The sequence below is a fragment of the Gadus chalcogrammus genome, chromosome 15, assembly GCF_026213295.1.
Source record: "Gadus chalcogrammus isolate NIFS_2021 chromosome 15, NIFS_Gcha_1.0, whole genome shotgun sequence".
Lineage (NCBI taxonomy): Eukaryota > Metazoa > Chordata > Actinopteri > Gadiformes > Gadidae > Gadus > Gadus chalcogrammus.
In genome coordinates, this window is record NC_079426.1 from 22,515,473 (window position 1) to 22,535,954 (window position 20,482).

The 20,482-nt window shown below is 40.9% G+C and overlaps 1 protein-coding gene across 1 annotated transcript in view; it reads left to right on the forward strand.

The window, feature by feature from the left end:
* Positions 1–335: 335 nt before the first annotated feature.
* Positions 336–20,482, forward strand: part of srbd1 (S1 RNA binding domain 1) — a 117,841-nt gene continuing 97,694 nt past the window's right edge. Inside the window, exons 1-8 of the mRNA XM_056610247.1 lie at positions 336–452; positions 752–819; positions 968–1,439; positions 6,942–7,175; positions 10,102–10,268; positions 18,321–18,438; positions 18,591–18,729; positions 19,058–19,154. Coding sequence (XP_056466222.1) covers positions 752–819; positions 968–1,439; positions 6,942–7,175; positions 10,102–10,268; positions 18,321–18,438; positions 18,591–18,729; positions 19,058–19,154 — 1,295 coding nt within the window. The 5' untranslated portion in view covers positions 336–452. The remainder of the gene's footprint in view (positions 453–751; positions 820–967; positions 1,440–6,941; positions 7,176–10,101; positions 10,269–18,320; positions 18,439–18,590; positions 18,730–19,057; positions 19,155–20,482) is intronic.

Sequence of the window (20,482 nt, forward strand, 5' to 3'; positions counted from 1 at the left end):
CTCATCTGAATCACCTTAACCTGCAGCTACAAGGCAAGAACCACACTGTTGCTGACATGTACGAAGCGATTGAAGCCCTCCAGTCGAAGCTGGATGCTATTTAAACCTAATTGATCTAGCCCTCCTGCATTATCGCTAAAACAGTAATTATAATTAAAGCTAAATTTGCACATAAAAATGGCGAATTAGAAAAATGAAACGACATTTCGGCCCTTGGCATGGCATGTTGGACCAAATTTGGCCCTCTGGAAAAACTAATTGGGGAACCCTGGAGTAGAGAGAGGAGATAATGAGTGTGTTTCTCTTTAAGCCAGTTTACGTCGAGCCCTGTCTGTTGCAGGAAGGAGAGACGTCTTGCGCATGCGCAGTAGCAAAACAAACATCCAACGAGCTGTCTAGCATCCTTAATATTTACACTTTACTGAGAAATAGGAAGTGTCAACGCTAATAAGGTGCCACTCATTTCATCGCATTATCTGCGTGCTTTAATTCTACTTCGTTTACAACTGCAGCCGATACTTGACTGCGGTGCAAGTTGGGTAACGCTAGTTAGAAGCGCCAAATTTAAAAGCAGAATGTAAAAACAAGGAGGTTGATGAAAGACCAACTAACCAACTAACACGACCAATGATGACCTGCCGTTTTATGTTAAACGTCAATGTCATAACTAGACAGAATTATCCAGCCTAATTCCCTGTACTCTTCGCTAATACACGAGCGTCCTTTTTCATATTTATTTTGTTCTACACAGATGACGCAGACAACTCGTACCGGGAGGTTACGAAAGGAGGTCAAATACACGGAGACGGACAATGACCTGTGAGTTTTCACTTACATACAATATTTATTTAAAAAATGATTTACACTTTACTTCATGCTTTTGTTGTGATGTAGCACAGCTCGAGTCCAGTGAGAGTTTTAATGGACATGTTGTGTTAACCAAGGTGCTTTTCTCTTTTGTACCCAGGTCGTTGTCCCAGTCAATGAGTAGTGAGGAGGAGCTTGATGAATGGCGACCTCCGGAGCCCAAGGTATCTAGTGAGACCACCATAGACCCTGTGTCGGGGAAGAAGAAAACTGCTGCCAAGAGAACTGCTAAGCCCAAAGAACCCAGGGCTCCTAAAGCCCCCAAAGAACCAAGGGCTCCTAAAGCCCCCAAAGAACCAAGGGCTCCTAAAGCCCCCAAAGAACCAAGGGCTCCTAAAGCCCCCAAAGAACCGAAGCCCCGGGCCCCAGCCAAGACACCCTCAAAGCAGAAAGCTTGTGTGCCCAGAACCACCAAGGCCTCAACATCTACCATGGGGCCTGGCAGAAAGAGGAAGCATGAGGACCCGGTGGCAGAGGCAGAGAAGCAGGGGGGCAGGGATGGAGGCGGACAGTCGGACCAACCCAATAGTTACTCAGAGGGAGGAAAGCCCAGTGTCACCATGAAGATGGAGGTGAGCATGATCAAGATAATAAAGCTTGGGCAGGGGACTTGAAGTAGGCGACTTCCACCATTTCGAAGGTCTCAGAGTGTCAATGTTACCTTTTAACTGAATGCAACCACACACATTTTCCTCAGAAAATGCACATGTGGTGACATGTCTAGTTGTTATTTGTATTATTCCGCCACTTTCTCCTGTTCAGCATGTTTCGGTTGCTCGCTTATTATCTAACCGCATTGATCGATATTAAAGGTCCCATGACATGCTATTTTATGTATTCTTTAATATAGGTATTAGTGGGCAACTAACACAGTATTCAAAGACGTTCCCTAAATTCAGCCGTGGTGCAGAGTTACAGCCACTCTGAGCCAGTCGCACATTGAGCTTCCCCCAAATGCGCTGTTTCGGTGGGCGTGTCAAGGAGGAGGGTGGGGGTGTGGCCCTGAGCAGCTTGCAGCCACCATGCGCTTTGTTTACAGTGGATGTATCGCAATGGCGAGGCGCACACCCTTTAGCCGTGTTCTGTAAATATTCTAGAACACACGGGAGTCCTGGAGCTCTATATCTAAATATTATCATATAGCCTACACAGATATCTATATCATATAATATATATTATCACGGCCAAAAGCTGTGTGAGCCGATATTATGAATCTCAAACGACCGCGTTGGGTTCTCCGACGTTCCTGGTTCTTCAACGTCCACATCAATGTGAATACACACACTGTAACGCAAGTGTTTCTTGTCGGTTCTTTGACGTGTCTTGTATTTCCACAACGAGACTGTCGTGGGGGTTATCTGAGCCATGGTTGAGAAGGAATTGGGGGAAAGGAACTTTGGTTTGACTCGCTGAAGTACATGAACTGCGACACGCCGCCGGTTGCCGCGAGGCACCATCGCCCGGCAGCGGGCAGCAGGCAGCGCGCGGTTCAGTCGACTTCAGGTTGATGTGAAAGTGGAAGAACCAGAGACGTCGCAGAACCCGACAAAGTCGTTTGTGATTCATAATATCGTCTGGAGGCGCACACAATATGTTATATGATATAGATATCTATGTATTATATGATATTATTTAGATATAGAGCTCCAGGACTGTAACGCAAGTGTTGTACACTTCCTTGTTATTTGGATAACCGTTCTGCTGTTGGTGTGATGGCGCATAACACGAATGAATGAATTGGGGGGAAGGAACTTTGGCTTTGACTCCCTCAAGAACATGAACCACGACATGGAGGAGAAAGGGATTGTTGGCGGCGAATGTCTCCCGCTTGAGCCCCGCTGAGGGACCACCGCCGGAGGCGGAGGTGCATAAGCGCTGCCCGGCAAAGATCCCTTTCTCCTCCTTGTCGTGGTTCATGGTCTTGAGGGAGTCAAAGCCAAAGTTCCTTCCCCCCAATTCATTCTCAACCTTGGCTGAGATAACCCCCAATACGAGTCTCGTTGTAGAAATACCAGAGACGAGAGTCCGACGTGTTATGCGCCATCACACCAACAGCAGAACGGTTATCCAAATAACAAGGAAGTGTACAACACTTGCGTTACAGTCCTGAAGCTCTATATCTAAATAATATCATATAATACATAGATATCTATATCATATAACATATTGTGTGCGCCTCCAGACGATATTATGAATCACAAACGACTTTGTCGGGTTCTGCGACGTCTCTGGTTCTTCCACTTTCACATCAACCTGAAGTCGACTGAACCGCGCGCTGCCTGCTGCCGGCTGCCGGCTGCCGGCTGCCCGCTGCCGGGCGATGGTGCCTCGCGGCAACCGGCAGCATGTCGCAGTTCATGTACTTCAGCGAGTCAAACCAAAGTTCCTTTCCCCCAATTCCTTCTCAACCATGGCTCAGATAACCCCCACGACAGTCTCGTTGTGGAAATACAAGACACGTCAAAGAACCGACAAGAAACACTTGCGTTACAGTGTGTGTATTCACACACACACATGTGGCGCTCGCACGGTCGAGTCTCATTGGCGGGCCAACGTCTCTGGGCGGGCCAGGCAGAGTAAGGGGAGGAGCTGAGATTCCTGATGACGTCATGAGCACAGACATTCCAAATCAACGCGCTTGAGCCTCCGTTTTTTCGAAGGCGAGCAGAACAGCTAGTGCTAGTTTTACACCAAACGCAAGTTTTAGCAACTGGGGGACCATAGGCAGGCTAGGGGAACTCATATTTATGTTAGAAAACCTCCCAAAGTGAGATTTTCATGTCATGGGACCTTTAATGCCTATCGATGAAAGGCATTAATGCCTGCCTATCCAGTTCACGCAGGAGGCTAATTTATTCCTTACAAGAATATTATTTATTTTTAACTGTACAAAGGAGTAGCACTAGAACTGGCACAAACTTTTTATGTTACACACACACACACACACACACACACACACCGAGAGAGAGAGAGCAAGTGAGAACAGTAAAGGCAATAATAATATAATTAAAAAGTTGGCCAGCATGAAGACAACTGAACTTCCTAATGAGATGGGTGGGCCTGCCTCTGCGAACACTGTACTGCGATGTCTACAGGACAGTATCAGGTCAACTTCAGTCTCAGGTCTGGCTCGGCATCCATCCTGCTTCTGTATGTTGTATTTATGATGGCAAGTGAAGAGAACGCCTTCCTCGTACAGATATGTGGTTGAAAAAATAAGGAGAAAGCGCATAGCCTTGTCCGAAAGGGTATTGGCTGTGCATGTTGCTGCATCCAAAAGTCTAACAATGACCGCCTTCTGCCAGCAGACTTCAATGTTTCGAATGACAATTCTGGTAAACTCTCCTGCTCACCAACAGTGAACGGGTTTCTCATCCAGTTCTCTTCTGCAGTTACTTGGAAATATTCACGGCACTGTTGTCCAAGCGAGAAGAGGTGTGCAATGATATTGTTCCAGACTATTGAAGCGTGGACTCGGACTGCTTCAATCCATCAAGTTTTCTTGGGAAAAAAACAACTGGTTTCAGTGTTTCTCACAGGTCTGAAATATACTTGTGTTGGTAGCCGGCGGAAAGGCCCGGCATTAACTGCCGGCACAAATTTTTTTCTACATGTGACAAACAACAAATCTTTCTGGGTTTTTCAAAGAAGAGCTTCAACGACTGCGCATGGGAAGGCCTATAAGGGCTGTTCCTTATATCGATGTTCACAGACATTCAGCGAGGTGCTCCCCTTTCAGTCTTATTCTCAGGACAGATTGAACCGGAAAAAAAGATCCAACATTTTTTTTTAACTGTTTAATAAACTCACGGGTTGAGGCTAGGTTCGTCAAACATGACAAGAAGCTACATTTTATCTACTTAAAAACTATATATTTTCCGGCCATGCTAATACGACTGATTATAAGTTGTAACTATACTCCTATAAACATATTATTACTAATTATTTATGTATTTATCATACCAATACTACTTCACATACTAATGCGACTATTTATAAGTAATGTCAATTCTTCTTACTATAATACTAGTAATTCCTCTACTTATCATACCAATATTACTACGAATAAGTCATCATACCAATACTATTATGTATCGTACTTGTTCTACTTTCACTACTTATCATACTTAAACTACTACTTATAAGTTATCATACCAATACTAATTGATATCATACTTCTACTTCCACTACTAATACCTAATACTATTTCTTAACATACACTTTCGAACATATCAAAGATAATTTTACACTACTGTACTCGCCGCACTTCCTGCAGGAAATATATATATTAGGAAATAAAAATGTGATTTATAATGTGATGAATATAATAATAACGATAATGAAATAAATAATAATAAATAACAAGAGGGACAAACAATATGCTAGAAAGGATAGTTCAGCTAACAATATATAATATATAATGTTTAGAAGGATGACGCGTAAAGCAATATAACTCTTTATTCGACTAACTAATAAATCAGTTCACTGGTTTACGGTAGGGCTTTGCGATAGTAGACTAAATATTCTATCATCTATTATCATGATATCGAGGATATAAATAATATATAAAAAATATAAATAAACAAAAGGCGACACTGACGACGATGCCCATTAGTTTGGAGCCCAGTCAATGTTGTGTAATTGGTTAATGTGCTAATGTTTACTCAACTTTTTTTGTTGAGTAAAATACCAAACATAGTTTTATTTATAATATTATTTCTAACATATCTATATACATATCTATATTGTTTATATCTGTATTGTTTATATTTGTACAATTATAACACCTACAATAGTCAGAGCAGTGAAGGTTTGGTCGGAAAAGAGCATAACGACCAACCGACTTGTTGTCGGCCCTAGTGCAAATTAGTTGCTCTGAAATTTGTGATATCATGGCGGCACCAGTAACATGAAATATAAGGCTTCATAACAGTTTTGTGTAAACCAGTGGGTGATATTACAGACGCCACATCTGTATCTTTCGCAACTATGACTGAAAATCAGATTTTCTTTTTTTCTTCCACTGTATTATTTTTACTATGTACAACGCTATCCGCCATTGTTATTTTGTACTGCAAGCATATCCTGTAGCTAAAAACAAAGGTAAATATAAGGGGTGGGAAAAATAATCGATTCTTCGATGCATCGTGATTCTCGCTAGAACGATTCTGTCTCGATACAGATAAATTAATAATCTGGATTAAGAAAATAGAAAAAAAATGATTTTTCTTTTGCCTGCTGCAACATTCTGTTCGCCAGAGAGGGATAATTTTTGTAATTTTAAAATCATTGAATTTATCTTCAACCCTATTGTCCAATTTGATTTGTCTTGACACGATTGCGATTCAGCCTACGCATAGCATGCGTGCAAACTCACAGCCAGACACAAGAACTCCTTCTAATTCAAGAGCAGCTTTTCCTTTAATGACATAGAAAAGAAAGATTAGAAATAAAATAAAACTGAAACAGATTTTTTGCATGCTTCCATATTGTGTTATAATGCAAGCTGCATTGATTATTGCATTGTTCATAGAAAGTCATATTTGTGACAAAAGCTTTCTCTCTTATGAAATATTAGATAAATTAATTAATCTGTTGATGTCTTTAATGATCATCACAAAAGTAGGAAGTGATTAGCAAACTCTGAGTAGCAAACCCAGATATAAATATATATATTTTTGAAAATCACGCATGGAAATGTGCATAAAAAAAATTGTTGATTATTGATGCATCGAGTTGCATCGATAATCGCGTCAGAATCGAATCGTTGACCTCATAATCGGAATCGAATCGTGAGGTGCCAAGAGATACCCACCCCTAGTAAATATACTTTAACAGCTGTATAATCAATGGTAGAAGGTGATGGGGAATGGTTTTGTTGCTTGAGGATTCAGGCTCTGTTTTTATAGACATGGGCAATAAAAAACCTTCTAGGATGTAGATTTGTTCTGCAGCTTTACATATATAATGTAAAGTTATTCACTTAAATGGTTTTCCCTCTATTTTCAACTCTTCCCCTCTCAGATGATAAAATGTTAACTCCTTTGCATCTCTTCTTTTGTGTGACCTGACAGAGGCAGTCCTTCACTGTGGCTGACGGCCCTCTCTCAGGGGGCTGGGTGGACGAGGCGCTGTCTGGGACAGGCATGGCAGTAAAGAAGGAGGAGAATGAAGACTTTACCTTTGATGAGTCTTACGTTAAGAGACAGAAGACCAGTGGCGCCCCTGATGGACAGCCCAGTGCCTTGTCGTCACCTGCCGCACGAGCTTTGAGGAATGAACTCAACATGAACTGGGACCTGATAGAGGTACATACACGCATGCACACACACACTATAATCTATTATATGTATCAGAGCTCTCCATGAAAACTGAATGTTGCATATGGCCAGGGGTTTTGAAACGACATTACCAAAACATTTATTTTTAAATTTTTCTTCAAAGGACAACAGTTTTGCCGCTTGGTTTTGGTCTCTTTGTGAAAATAGGCTTAAATGCTGACTGTTGTCCAGCATATTTCACGCATGGGCTCTCTGTCAACTCCCGCTTTGGTGAGAGACAGTGCGAAGTGGCTCCACGCACTGAGAATTTAGGGAGAAAAGCTTTAAAGTCACACGTGGCACCCAACAATGACTCGGCTAAACAACACATTTCCCAAGATACTACAGTTTCACGCAGAAGTAAAAAAAAAAACTTGATCCCAGGTAAGCGTTACCTGCCCGCACACACTTCCGCCAAATTGAGATGCCAAAACTATACGGCAAGGTCCGCAAGCAAGTGGAGAAACAAATCCATACTATTAAACATTAGTGTTTTTCAGAGATTGAAGTAACTTGAGAAAAGATTTTACATTTTTTATGCAGTTTTGCTGCCTAACCATTATTTTACCCCTTCAGAAAAAAGCATTTATATCGAAATTAGAAGATAAAATTAACATACCTTGATATAATACCGTTACCGTCTATACCTCAAATGATACCGTGATATAATTTTAGTCCATACCGTACAGCTTAAATTTGAAAGGAACTATCTTATGTTAAATTCGAGGTAAGTCAAGCTTTTTGGAGCAAACACAACAGCTATTCGTTTGCTTAACGTTAGCCACCGCTTTTTTGATGTGATATAATTTTCAATGATATGGTATTTTTAGGGCCGAATCAACGCTGAGTACTGCACGACGTAGACCTTGCATATAGTCATTAATTTCTAACAACATATGGCTCGAACCGTATATCTCGAACCCCCCTTTTTAACTCTGAGGAGTTTGCAGGTCTGGTTATTATATACATGCATGCATTTTCAACACACAAGTAGGACAAATCCAATGCATGCCCTTCTTGAAAAGCAACGTGACACACTGACATTGAAGAATGAATCTAGATTACTAGAAATGTATATTCAAGAGAGAGTTATTGTCCTGGGTGTGACGAGTGTGTGGCAGGGGTGTAGGGTATAAACGGTATCGAAAGTACACCGGTGTGATTTGCGCTACGGTATGGATTCTGACGTTCCTGTGAGACCGTTGTTACCAGTAGACGGTGTTGTAAGTAACGCGTTAATCGCAAATTCTTTTTCTATGCTAAATATCCCTTGATTTTTTTGTCCCATAATTCTTCTCATTTTAATTCTCTTATCAACATGGTGAAGTGCATCGGCTTGCCTTGTGCAAATGATTTTTTATTGATAACAACATTGGCATATACTGATCAAAACAGGACGATACAAAAAAAGAGCCTATAGTGCAATAAAACGACTGCTTTGAACAAATGTCATTTGAACATAGCAGTCAGGCTACTGCTTCTTTGTTTTACATTTTTTTTTTTTTTTTTTTTAAATAAAATAATTGCGTTAATCGCGCGATAAAATGTTTAACGCCGTTAAAATTGGTTTGCGTTAACGCCGTTAATAACGCGTTTAACTGACGCGTTATTAACGGCGTCAGTTAATAACGCGCTCTAGTAAAAAGTAAAAAGTAAAGTAACGCGCAACTACTGAAAATATGGTAACGAAACGTAGTTCCTTTATTCAATTCGGCGCAACGCTACTTTTCCCAGAGACAGATTTGACAATGATACTGCCTTCTCAGGCAGTATGCTATAGCAAGTGCGCCTGCGTGCTTGTGCAGTAATCCCTTCGCAAACTCTCGTTCCACACCGTACGAGACGGACGCTGGTAGCTTGAAGCTGTCTCTGCATCTCAGACATCGCTTCCGCAGGCATTTTCCAAAGCCAGTTCTTGCGTCAAAAAAAGCCAGATAACAAACACGTCACTGTTTACTTGTCTAAGGACATGGTTCCTTTTCCAAATGTCGATAGAAAAGGCTTTAAGAGATTGTCAAAACACTGAATCCAAGGTACGCATTACCTGCCCGCACACACTTTAACCAAATTGACATGCCGAAACTATATGGCAAGGTCCGCGAGCAAGTGGAGAAGAAATCAATACTATCAAACATGAGTGTTTTTCAGAGATAGAAGTAACTTGAGAAGAGGTTTTGCATTTTTTTCATGCAGTTTTGCTCCCTAACCAGCATTTTACCCCTTCAGAAGCCTTTATATCGAAATTAGATGATAAAATTAACATACCGTGATCTAATGCCGTTACGTCTATGCCTCAAATCATACCGTGATAGCCTTTTTAATCCATTCCGTACAGCCCTAGTGTGTGGCATGTTTCATGTTTATTTGCGTTTCTTAGAGTTACAGCCAATTTTTGAAAGGTTTCACTGATATGTATGCATGCGGGCAGCTTTTTGGAACGATTTGAAATAAGAAGAGTATGTTCATAAAAAAAAAAGGCTATTAAAATAGTGTTCAATTTAAATTTCACAATATCTCAGTCAGACGATTATTGGCACAGCGCTATCTAGTACTAAACTGGTTGGCCAAGAGGATTTTAAACCTGTTTTCTTACATTATGCTATTGTTTTAGTGATGGTGTCAAAGTAGTTTTCCAGTTTGTTTAAGGTTAAGTTTAAGATCATACTAGACTTAGTAACATGTTTAAAACTCTTCAAACCTGAAAATCAATTGTTCTGTTAGCTACACTTTTGGAAAAATGATTCAAGAAAGATTGTTGCAGTAATAGGAAGGCAGATCAGAACACAGATTCAGCACGTCTCACTGTGTTAATAATATTTTGAAGGGATGTATATGGTGGAAGGATGAATGCATATAACCTGCTGGCGACTAAAGCCATGGTGGTATGTTGCTGCGTGTGTCTCCTTTCCTCTAGCTCTTGTCCACGATGACTGTGGTGGAGCGCTGGGTGTGTGTGAACATAGTGAAACTCCTGCGGGAGGAGAACACGGTGCCTTTCATGGTGCGCTACAGAAAGGACATGATCAACCACATGGATGCTGACGCTGTCCGCGATGTGCAGCTGGTGTACGAGGAGATATGGTAGGTGGGCCTCCGATTTGATGAGTGTGTGTGTCGGGGAGAAAGAGGGCACGGATACACGTTTTAAAGTGAAAACAATAACAGTTCTAAATGTTGTATGATATAAAGCACTTTGGGTGTCTTGAAAAGTGCTTTATCAATTCAACAATTATAATAATAATATTTTGGCCGCTAGATGGCAGTAGTTACCAGCCTAAGAACCTTTGATTTAAACATTTGATTTAAACATTTGATTGGATGTGTATGAAAATGTTGTACCACTGATTCTTTACAAATTTTAAATAATTACCGGATAAACATGGCCAAGAATATATGATTCTGTCTCTGAATGTTTTATATCCAAAACACCATCTTCAAAGTTGGTACCTGGATTCAGAGCAATAGAATAAACCTAATCGTGTCGTCTTAGGTAAAGTGTAAAGGAGACACAGCAAAGCATCAGTTTGTAACAGATAAGTGCTGGTCAACTCTCAAATGCCTCTAAAAATGCAGGTGCATCTCAATTACAATATTGTTAAAAAGTTCATTAATTTCTATAACTTAATTAAAAATGCTAATTAAGTTACCCTAACACATATAGATTCATTACACCCAAATAAGTTAAAATATTTTTGGTACATTGAAGCATGGAAGTGTTATGGAAGTCCAGGTTGCTGCGATAGCAGCCTTCAGCTCATCTGCATTGTTGGGTCTCATGTCTCCTGACAAAACATTCAGTCCAGATCAAGCGAGTTTTCTGGCCAATAAAGCACTGTAATCCTATGGTCATTAAACCAGGTATGGGTACTTTTGACATTTTGGGGAGGTGCCAGTCATGCTGGAAATTGGATTATTGGATTCTGTGCCTCTCCCAGGGGCATTGCTAGACCTAGAGCTTTACCACAGGCCCCCACCTCCCAATACTCTTTTTTTTATTTTCTTTAAATATTATATTATTTATCTTTATTTCAGACTCATATAGGTCCATATACACGACAGTACAACAGACAAAACAACAACAAACAAATAAGAAACACAACTAAAAAACATACAGACACTCTCTCCAATGCTTCCAGAGACTGGAAGTGTATCTGATGCTGCTTAACTTCGGCATGGTTAAAGTCATTTTAATTTCATTTTTGGAGTCCATCAATCTCATCATAAAACTGTACATCAGATTCCTGAGCAATGCATTTAAAGTGGTAACACCACTGTTTACAAACAGTTGACTGGCACTTGTGCACCTTGGTAGCCTCAGCAGAATTCATCATTATACGCCACTCTCAATTTGTTATATTTACTTTTACTGTATCTGCACCACAAGTGGGCAGTGGAGTACAATAAGCTTTAAAAAGGGCAATCTTAACATCATCAGTACACATATGAAATTTTCGTGACAACATGTTAGCTTGTGCATATAATTTACAGTATTGTCTCTGAACATCATCATCGTCACTGAGGTCGTCCATAATGATGTGACCCAGATATCTGACCTTATCCACAACATTGAGCACCTTGTCAGCCAAAAGAAAAGAAGGGAATGTTGCATCTTCCTTAGTTTTCATGATCATGACCACTCTTTTTGGGATTAAACTTGATATCAAAGAGCTGTCCATAGTCAGAACACGCTCTGAGCAACTGCTGAAGGCCAGCTGAACTGGGGGTCATAATGACCAGTTCATCAGCATACATTAAATGATTAAGTAGCCTTTCTCCCACCATGCATCCAGTCCTGCACATTGTGAGTCTTTTAGAGAGTCCGTCCATATACAGATTAAAAAGTACTGGGGATAAAATCCCTCCCTGTTTGACCCCGTTTGTCACTGAAAAGGGCTCTGATATAGAATCTCCCCATCTGACTTGCATGGTTTGATTGGAGTACCAATAATGCAATACACGTACCAAGTATGAAGGAACACCTCTTTCTCTTAGTTTAGCAAATAGTTTACCATGGTTTAGACGGTCAAAAGCTTTTGAAGCATCTAGGAAGCATGTGAACATGGTGGAATTATGATTACATGTGTGATTAAATGTGTGCACAATATGAAATAGATGGCTACAGAAGGGTATGTACGAGCTTCAAAATTATTATCGTCACTGTCATACTGTAGGCTATATATTAAGGCAGCCTTTCTCAAACTTTTTTCAGCCATGGCACCTTTCAAAAGTGCATAAAATCTTAAGGCACCCCAGTGTAAAATATGATTAAAAACGACACTGCATAGCCTAAACGTAAATGCAAATGTCCTGTTTATTTAGACAGGACAGTAATGAACAGAGCATAATACAACTGTAAATATTAATAATAATAACAACTTCACAGCAACTTTATAGCACCTTTAAAAACACAGGTTTACAAAGTGCTTCACAAAACAATAAATCAGAGACACAAATGCCATAAAACCATAAGAGGTGGACCGCCCAAGCTATACAGCAACACAGGCAATACAGGAACCCAACAAATTGAGACCAGGAGAACTCAAATGAAGTGCAGAGATAGCAGGAATGTTTTTCCATCATAGTGCTTGTTTCCATCCGTGCCATACGCGCGCGCACACGCACGCACGCACGCGCGCGTGCGCGCAAACAATAATCCGCAATGAGAGAGGGAGAGAGAGGTCCACATTCGCGCATGCAGCACGCATACGCACACAAATAAGCCGCAATTGAGAGAGAGAGAGGGGAGAGAGAGGGGGGTGTGACTCACAATCAATGAGAGACGTGAGCCTGGTGCGACGCACACAACCGGCCTATCCTGGCAGGGATGGATGAGAGGCAGACACGGAGCTCCTGGTCCACAGTCCCCAGTCGCTCCCTGTACTTGTTCTTGATGTATGTCAGGCTTGAAAACCTCAGTTCGCATAGATAAGTTGTGGAGAAGGGAAGCAAAATAGCAACAGCGCTACTTGAAGCCACTGGATACTCTTTTTCCACTGATATCCAAAACCTGTCCAATTCCATGTCACCAAATCTCATTTTCAATGTGCGGTCTTCCCTGATCTCCATCAGTTGCTCCTGTGTTGGCAGTGGCCAGTCCGTTGCGCTCTCCAGTGCGCGTGAACTCCATGGATCACGGACCCAGTCAAACTGCATAACACTCCGATGGAAAATAATGATTAAATCGCTCGTCAAGAGATTTCAGATGCTGGGCTATTTACATGCACATTGCACAGGGGAAACATATCCAGCCTGCCCTGTTCCACAAAGGAACGCCAGAGTGTGAGCTTAGATCTGAAGCCATGCAGTTTGTCAGACGAGGAGAGGAGGTTTTCTTCTTTGCCTTGCATTTTAATGTTCAGCTCATTGAGGTGCTTGAAGATGTCAGCCAAATACGCGAGTTTTACGCACCATTGCTCATCTGCGAGCAGCTCTGCATATTAGGGCTGTCACTTTTTCCAAAAATTAAATTCGAACGAATTTCGAATGTCCATAATTAATTTGAATACATTCGAATCCATTCGACCCCCTCCCCCCCCCCCCCCATAGAACACGACAACAGTCTTGATTTTTTATGTTGCTCTTTTTATTTCTTGTGGAAATCACGTATACCAACTGAATTCATAACAGCACAGGATAAAAACACATCTTTGATAACACATTTGTAAACACAACAAGAGGAAGCTCCGACACACAAGTGCGGCTGTCTTTTAGACATTAACAATAACTGCTCGGAGCGCGATATGCGGAGCGCATGTCGTCCATGGCACACACAGCCTATATAAACGATTTTACCGGTGATGGCCTTGTTACGGGCGTCAGGTAAGGGGCCTGCTGAGTGAGCCGAATAGAATGCTGTCACGCGCGGCTGTACACTCTGTGCTGTTCCGCTCGGCAGTTGTTCCTCTGCTGCTACATTTCGGTGGTAAGCTAGCAGATGAGTGCGCAAATTTGATGTTTTCGATATGTACGACAGCTCTCTTTTACGACAAACGGCCTCGTCTTTGTTTGTGACTTTTCCACCCACGTTGTAAAAGCCAAAATGCTTCCATACGCTGCTTTTTAAATGTGATGGTGTCGTTATGGTCCGCTCAGCCAGCATTGTACTCCTCGCAATTCTCCATTTTTAATAGCCGTATCTCGGTTCGCGTTCTCTTCGCTTACGTTTTGTTTCAAAGCCCTCTTGGCCTATCTGTATCGAATGTTGATTCAACATTCGATACAGATAGCCAGGCCAAGAGGGTCGGCAACAGGTCAAACTGATAAAATGTTAGCGAGCCCTCTGCTGGATCGAAAGCAGACTACTTAAAATGGTCTGAAGTTCTTATGAGACGGCAGCACACACAGTTCGAATGGAGAATTACACTTCGAATTCGAACTTTTCACCCCACCTTCGAACGAATATTCGAACTTCGAATAAAAAGTGACAGCCCTACTGCATATGCAGATTTCTCTTCTGTCAAGAAGACTCTGAGTTCTTCTCTTAACTCGTACAATCGGCCCAAAACCTTCCCCCGTGACAGCCAGCGGACTGCCGTGTGTAGCAACAAGCTCTGATGCTCTGCCCCCATTTCCTCGCACAGAATCGAAAACAGGCGGCTCTTTAACGGGCGTGCTTTTATGAAATGAACAATGTCCACTGCTCTGTCAAGTACGTCCGAAAGTTATTTTGGGAGCGTCTTTGCAGCAAGTGCCTCTCTATGAAGGAAGCAGTGGGTTGTGCGGATGTCAGGGTTTTGCTGTTTGGCCCTGCTAATGAAACCTTTGGCACAGCCCGTCATTGCAGCCGCACCATCCGTACAGATACTAATACAGTTCTTCCAACCCAATCCTCCCTTTTCAAGATACTCATTTGTCACACGATACATTTCTTCTCCTGTCGTTTTGTTTGGCAGCGGTTTGCAAAATAGAAAATTCTCTCTAATACGGTCCCCATCCACAAACCGAACATTTGCCAAGAGCTGAGCGTGCCCACTCACGTCTGTTGACTCATGAAGTTGTAAAGAAAAATGTCCACTTGTCTTGATTTTCCCCAAAACGGCAGCTTCAATATCCACAGACATGTCATTGATTCGCCTCCCTATTGTACAATCCGACAGCGGGACCTTTGTAATTTATTTTGCAGCTTGAGGCCCTAGCATTTTGTTTACAATTGCTGTACAGGCTGGCATAATTACAGTCTCTGCAATAGTGTGGGGCGTCTTTGTTTTAGTTACTATTTCAGCTACGAGCTAGCTAGCTTCCAGTGCCTTCTCCGAGACTTTTGCAGATTTAATCATCATTTGTTCTTGACGGCTGTGTTGACTTTTCATTCGAACAAAATATTCAGCATCCTTGTCAGCAAGTGATGGATGATTAGTGGTCAGGTGTCTTTTAAGTTTGCTCGGAACCATCCCTTGGTTTGACAGTTTCATCCCACATATTAGACACAAAGGGAGAGGATATGCTTCATCCCCAGTACTGATGAAGCCAAGTTTGAGGTAATTGTCGTTGTATGTTCTCTTTTTAGCCTTATCTACCTTTGCGACCTTTGGTGCAGACTCAGAGCTGGTGGACGAAGGCTCGCATGAAGTAGTAGGCTGAGGCTCCATTTCACAATCATGTCTGGTTCTTGTGGGGCTTTTCTTTTTAAAAAACGATCCATGATGCTTGTTCCTTGCTCTTTGTGAAATGTATTTTCGCGGTTAAATTATAAAACAATGTGCTTTGTGCTGCGCTGTCACGCTGACACCGGTGGGGACGTCACGTTACGTGAGACCGATTTTTATGGTTAATTTTATATATTTGTTTACCTAAAATGACTTTACAATTTTATTAATCCATTCATATGTAAGAAAGAATGTATTTATGTATTCAATATATGTCATATATGAAATGTCCGATTTTTTTTTAAATTTTATTTATTTATTTTTAATTAAATGTCAGAATACGTAATTTTTTGGCGGCACCCCTGACACAATCACGGGGCACCCCAGGGTGCCGCGGCACCCACCTTGAGAAAGGATGTATTAAGGCACTGGTAAAGGACAAGTGAAGATTAAAAGATTCATGAGTTCCGTACAATGATATTTATTTAAACTAGTGGTGGGCCGTTATCGGCGTTAACGCAAAACTTTGATCGGGCGATAAAAGAAATATCGCCGTTAATCTATTTTCAAAGTTTGGTTGGGAGCTTGGCATAGGCGTCACTTACGCTGGACGCGCCCCCACCAGTTTTCGTCAAGAATCATTTTGTACCCACCACTTGTAAAAAACAAAACTCGAGTGGAATTATTGTAACGTGAGGGTTCGATATGTGTTGGTGGATCACTCTTTATGAGAAGAAACAGCAGGGAGACGGTCGGATGACTTTCTCAAGAAGTACTTTACTTTACTTTTCAACTCACAACCACAACACTTCCTTGTTCGGACCCATCACGTGACTGAACTAACCAATCAGAAGCTTGAATTTAGACTGAGGTAAACGTGAAGGAATCAGAGAGGCAGATTCAATAGAATATCCTGACTGTTAATGTGAACATGTAAATATGTCAGTAATAATTGTGTAACATAAATATGTAAATGATGAACTGACTAAACATTTTTAATACATTTCTAGCAAATTAACTCCAATATAAATTATATTAATTTATTCTACAACTTTCAAATATTTATCTTCTAAACCTTACATTATTATGGATTATTACACGGCTCTTCTCAATGCTGTAGACTGCTCCATTCACTTGCATGGGCCTTCCCAACGTTCAGCTGTCAATTATTTTTGTTTATGCTCCGTTCACTTGCATGGGCACTTCACAGCTTCCGGCGGTGTATTATATTTCATAATTCACCATTGCCAAGTATAATTGACCGCTTTCAAGGTAAACAAACAGATTTTTTTCCGTTTGCCATTTTAATCTAGAGAAATTTTGGAATTAATCGAGATTAATTAAAATAATAATCTATGCCCACCACTAATTTAAACACATACACACCTCAAAGATTTGAAAACAATAAGATCCTCTTACTGCAACCATTTAAGATAAGAACTACTCAGATTCTTAGCTACCTCAACCTCAATCCACATTTAAAATAAGTATTTCAGGAAAATAAAGTAACTAACTAAAAAATGAACAAAAAGTCCTTGTATGACCTACACCTCTTTATGACCTTCACCTTCTTATCTAAAGCTGTATTATGCAGGATGCTCCCTTTTAAGGAGAAGTTGTGCCTTAGGCTAACAAACTCTAATCTGACATAATATGAGTTTCATTTAAAAGTAGATTATTTAAATGAATTAACTTTTCCAATTATTCTAATTTATTAAGATGCACCTGTACGTTTATTTCAAGTCCGATGAAGTTTTATAATCAGTGCGGTTTTGGTTTGATCACTGAATGCTCCATAAATTAAGAACAGTGGAGTCTCCATGGAGAATAGTGTCGAGGTTTCCCTGAGCAAGACACCTAATTCTAACAGATCCTGACGAGCTGGCTGTCGCCTTGCTTGGTTGACGCTGCCTTCGGTGTGTATGAACCTTTGTAAGATGCTTTGGATAAAAAAGCTTTTGCTAAATTCTAGTGCTGTCCGTTTAACGCGTTATTAACGGTGTTAACGCAAACCAATTATAACGGCGTTAATTATTTTATCGCGTGACTAACGATCTTTTGGCTTGGCAAACGTGCTGTATAGCAACAACTAGTCATGTTAGAAAAACTACAACACCATACCGGATCTAGCTACACCGGAAACAAACGCACGTTAACTCTGACATGATGATATTAATCGTGATTAAAAAATGTAATCGCTTGTCAGCGTAAAAGAGACGAGAAATACCAATTCAGGTATTCCCACAAGCCTGCCTTGAATTTATCATGTATCAACATAGTCTTGGCATGGTTATTTCACGCCAAGATTTCAGCAAATTACATAATTTTTGAGGTGCAAGAAGTGCCGGAAGATAAGTTTGGAGATGCTTTTGCTTAGTGATTTCTTCTCCTCAAGGTCAAGGGTCGATTTGTTCTTGCGACCTTACAAACTCATTTCCCGTATGAGCCCGCTTTTGCCCTACATTTCTCCACTCTCATAGACAATATGCCAATAAATACCTTCATGGGTTTACTATTTTACTGTGTTTTTCTATGTATGTATATAAAGTCATCTCTCTAAGAAGACTCAGTCAGTTATCCAGACACTGAGGAAGGATGGCTTCCTGAATGCAGAGCTGGAGAACAACCTACGGAGCTGCAGGTCGCTGGATGAGCTGGACCACATGGTCAGACACAGTCCCACCTGTTACTTGCATAATTTGGCATATTAGCTGTAATGATGTATTTTTCCTCAAAACTCACCCCATGTTCATTTACTTTCACATTCATGTTTTCTGTTTCCTGTACATCCCTCCCTCTTGCCCCTATATCTTTTCAGTATTCGCCGTATAAGAAAGGCAGTAAGCTGAGTAAGGCTCGGAGGGCCAGAGACCTGGGCCTGGAGGAAGCTGCTGTCATACTGTTGAACCGGCCGAATGACCTGGTTATCCAGTCTTGGGTCAAGCCTGGCAGTGAGGGTAGGAGACATTGACTGACACACACAAACGCACACATGTGCAGGACATTTACCCTCCTTAACAATAATTCTCCAAATGTTGCTTTGCTTCCGCTCTATTTGGCTGCAGTCTTTAAAGTACCTGAAGGTGGCACTAAAGGTCCATGGAAAATACAGTTCTCACGCCCAACATTTCAGCAAGGCAACATATGTAGCAGCATCTGTTGTCATCTTTTGAACTAAACATCTAGTTAAAACGATTATACCTAAATAGGTCTGGTTGGAGCAGGGCTTTTGTGGTGTATGTTTTTGTTAATCATATTTTCTGCTACTCTGTCTATACCTGTCAGGTCTATCTTCATTGGAGGAGGTGACGACAGGTGTGAAACACATCTTGGCTGATATGATTGCCAAGGACCCAGAGTCCCTGGCCTACATAAGGACACTGTAAGAATAGCTTCCAAATACATCATCATCATCATCATATTATATTTCCCATGCAATGTCATTGATATGAGGAAAAAATGCAATGGATATTGATATCATATTGTCTTATAGAATATTTCACATCTTATAGTGTGAAATATTGTCCAATGTCCAGCCTTTACACCAAGACTAATCTGAATGAAATCTTTCCTTTTTCTAGCTGTTTTATTTGGCAAGATAAAATAGCTCTTTTTATACCTTTATTACCCTTTATTTTTAGGCTTGTATAGTTATAGCAACAAACAAATAATACATAATCAAGCTGTTGAGCTCTTAAGCCGTACCGATTATTACATGGTCTATATTCCTATAATTTAAGAGACTTCTCGCTGTGAAAGGCAACCAGGGCTGACGTCCCCACAGCCCACTTGGAGGCGGGGAGGTCACTTTGGTTTATTGTGCATATGCTAGTAATTTACAAGTTTAATTATACATGAATGATAATGAAAAATTATTAATAATTTGAATTAATAATATTAATATCAGTCAAGAATACCCACCTGGGGCGTTGAATAATGAAAAGAACAAAATAAACTCTTTAGCACCCTTAACACCTTTCCCTGGGCAAAGTTGTGTTAGGCAAACTAATTTGCCCTAATATGCTAACTAGTCACTTGATACAATAACTGGCAAATAAACCTAAGTTGTCACTGGTTATATCAATCGCACTGGCAAATAACCATTTGCCAGTAATGGAGTCTGGAAAGACCACAATCGCAATTTATCATGCAAGGCTAATAAAAGATCTCCCTACTCAGTACAGTGCACTGAAAATAAGCGATTGATGACTGTAGGCTTCCTCAGCACATACTGCCAGAAACTTATCCCTAACATAATGAAAAAAAAGTTGGCTTGACATTACGGACCAGAGGGCCAAGGGCCATTCATTGAAAGATGGAACAAACACAACATGCTAGTCCTGCTGGTAAAAATGCCCCTGTTCTTCGCAATAAGTGCACAGGGCAAATAATCCCAAGAAATACATACATTTCACTGCTGATAAGGGAATTGGTCACAGATCAAAAGGCAGCCACAACTGCCGATGCTGTAGCAACCGGTCTAAATGCAACTCAAAAACGCCCCTAGGAGTAAGCGTTACAAATTCAGGCAAATCAATTCTACCTGGGGAGCCCTGAATGATCTAACAACTCTGATTAATAACTTTTCGCCACTATTTTTTTAACTATTTTTTAAGGTAAACTACAAGGTGTTGTATCAAAATATCAAATACATATGTTCATATACCATGTCGTTTACCAGAAGGTAGTCTGGAAAGGGTGATTTTGATT